The 1474-nt window shown below is 65.1% G+C and overlaps 1 protein-coding gene across 1 annotated transcript in view; it reads left to right on the top strand.

The window, feature by feature from the left end:
* The first annotated feature begins 429 nt into the window (after positions 1-429).
* The window catches only part of EIF4G2 (eukaryotic translation initiation factor 4 gamma 2), a 21755-nt gene continuing 20710 nt past the window's right edge, over positions 430-1474 (top strand). Inside the window, exons 1-3 of the mRNA XM_044681826.1 lie at positions 430-912; positions 999-1052; positions 1229-1366. Of these exons, the coding sequence (XP_044537761.1) occupies positions 430-912; positions 999-1052; positions 1229-1366 (675 nt within the window). The remainder of the gene's footprint in view (positions 913-998; positions 1053-1228; positions 1367-1474) is intronic.

Genomic DNA, 1474 nt, shown 5'->3' with positions numbered 1-1474 from the left:
CAGTGTCCTAGGAAAACCTCAGCAGAGGCAGCCCTTCAGAAGGTGGGTTAAATTAGGGGTTGGGCTGCTTTCAACACTCAAGAGCTGTTTTGACATGCCCAGGCCTTTGACAAACACTGGCCTTTCATTCCTGCGCTTTCTAGATAGGTCACCTCGGACCTTGGGGTGGAGGATGAGGGCTGGAGTGTCTCTTTATTGGGGGGGGGGGGGGGGGGGGGATTTTTGTTTCTGGCTACATCATAGCAAGAACAGTCGATTCTTTGAGAAAGATGAGGGTGATGCTGGGCTCCGCAGTCCTGCCTCTCCATCCCTGAAGGCAGGGTGGCCGCAACTGCTGGACCAACCCGGCCCTTCTTCTGCAAGGATGGGAGGGGGGAGGGCAGCATCCTCGGCCCGGGGGGTCCTCCGCGCGGCAGCGACCCTCGGACAATGGGCTCTCTCTCCCTCTTTCTAGGGTTCTCGAGCACGCGGCCAAGGGCCGGGGAGCGCAGCCCGCACAGGCCCTCCCCCTCTCCCTGCCCCCCCCTCCCGTGTCCCCCAACTCTGCCGGCCACGGTCGGAGCCCCTCCCAACCCCATCCCCCTTCGCGGGCCAGGGGGATCCTCGAAGATCGCTGACGCCTCCAGCCAGGGAAGCAGAAGCAGGAGAAAGGGGGCGACCTCTCTCCAGAGCCCGTGGAGTAGGGGGAAACAAGCAAGGGAAGGAGCCTTCGTCGTAGTCTCCGCCGTCGCCGTCGTCTTACCCCTCCCGCCCCACGGAAAAGCGAGAGGTTGTGTAATCCGGGTGGGCCACAGGAACAATGAGGCGGCGGCGGAGGAGGAGGGGAAGACCGCCTCCATCGGCTTCTCCCAATTTACGCAAACCTCTCTGCTCCTCCCGCTCCTCCCCGCCGCCTCCGCCCGGACCCGACTCGCCAGCTCCCTTACGCCACTTACTTGGCCTAAAAGGCTTAGTGAATAAGGCTTGGTGCACTGCGGCTGTGCTGCGCCTCAACCCAGCTTGGTGCCTTGGCTCCGCCCCGGGGACCGCCGCGGATTGGCGGTGCCGAGCAGGTCGGTCGCTGATTGGGTGACAGACGGGCCGTTCGGGGCGGCTCCGGCGGGTTCGGCTGCCCCAGAGTGATAAGTTCGGCTGCAGACTAGCCGCCGCGCCAGCAGCGAGTTGGAGCTCTATGGAGGTGGCGGCGGGTACCGGGTGGTGGCTGCAGCAGCGACTCCCCTGAGCTGAGACCTTCACCCAGTCCCCGGCTCCTTCCCCCTTCCCTCCCCCTTTTTTGTTTTCCGTTCCCCTCCCCCCTCCCCCCCGTCCCCGACGACCGGATCCTGAGGAGGCAGCTGCGGCGGCGGCTGCTGAGGCCTCGGTGAAGGTGAGGATATGAGCGGGGCTGCGGCGGCCGCCGTGGAGCGGCGCGCTCTAAGATGGCCGCCGTCCTCTGGCTCTTTCTCGAGCGACACAAAATGGCGGCGGCAGGCGG

Source organism: Gracilinanus agilis, chromosome 6 (genome assembly GCF_016433145.1).
Source record: "Gracilinanus agilis isolate LMUSP501 chromosome 6, AgileGrace, whole genome shotgun sequence".
Classification (NCBI taxonomy): Eukaryota; Metazoa; Chordata; class Mammalia; order Didelphimorphia; family Didelphidae; genus Gracilinanus; species Gracilinanus agilis.
Note: the sequence above shows the minus strand (reverse complement) of the source record. Positions and strands in the feature narration are given on the sequence as shown.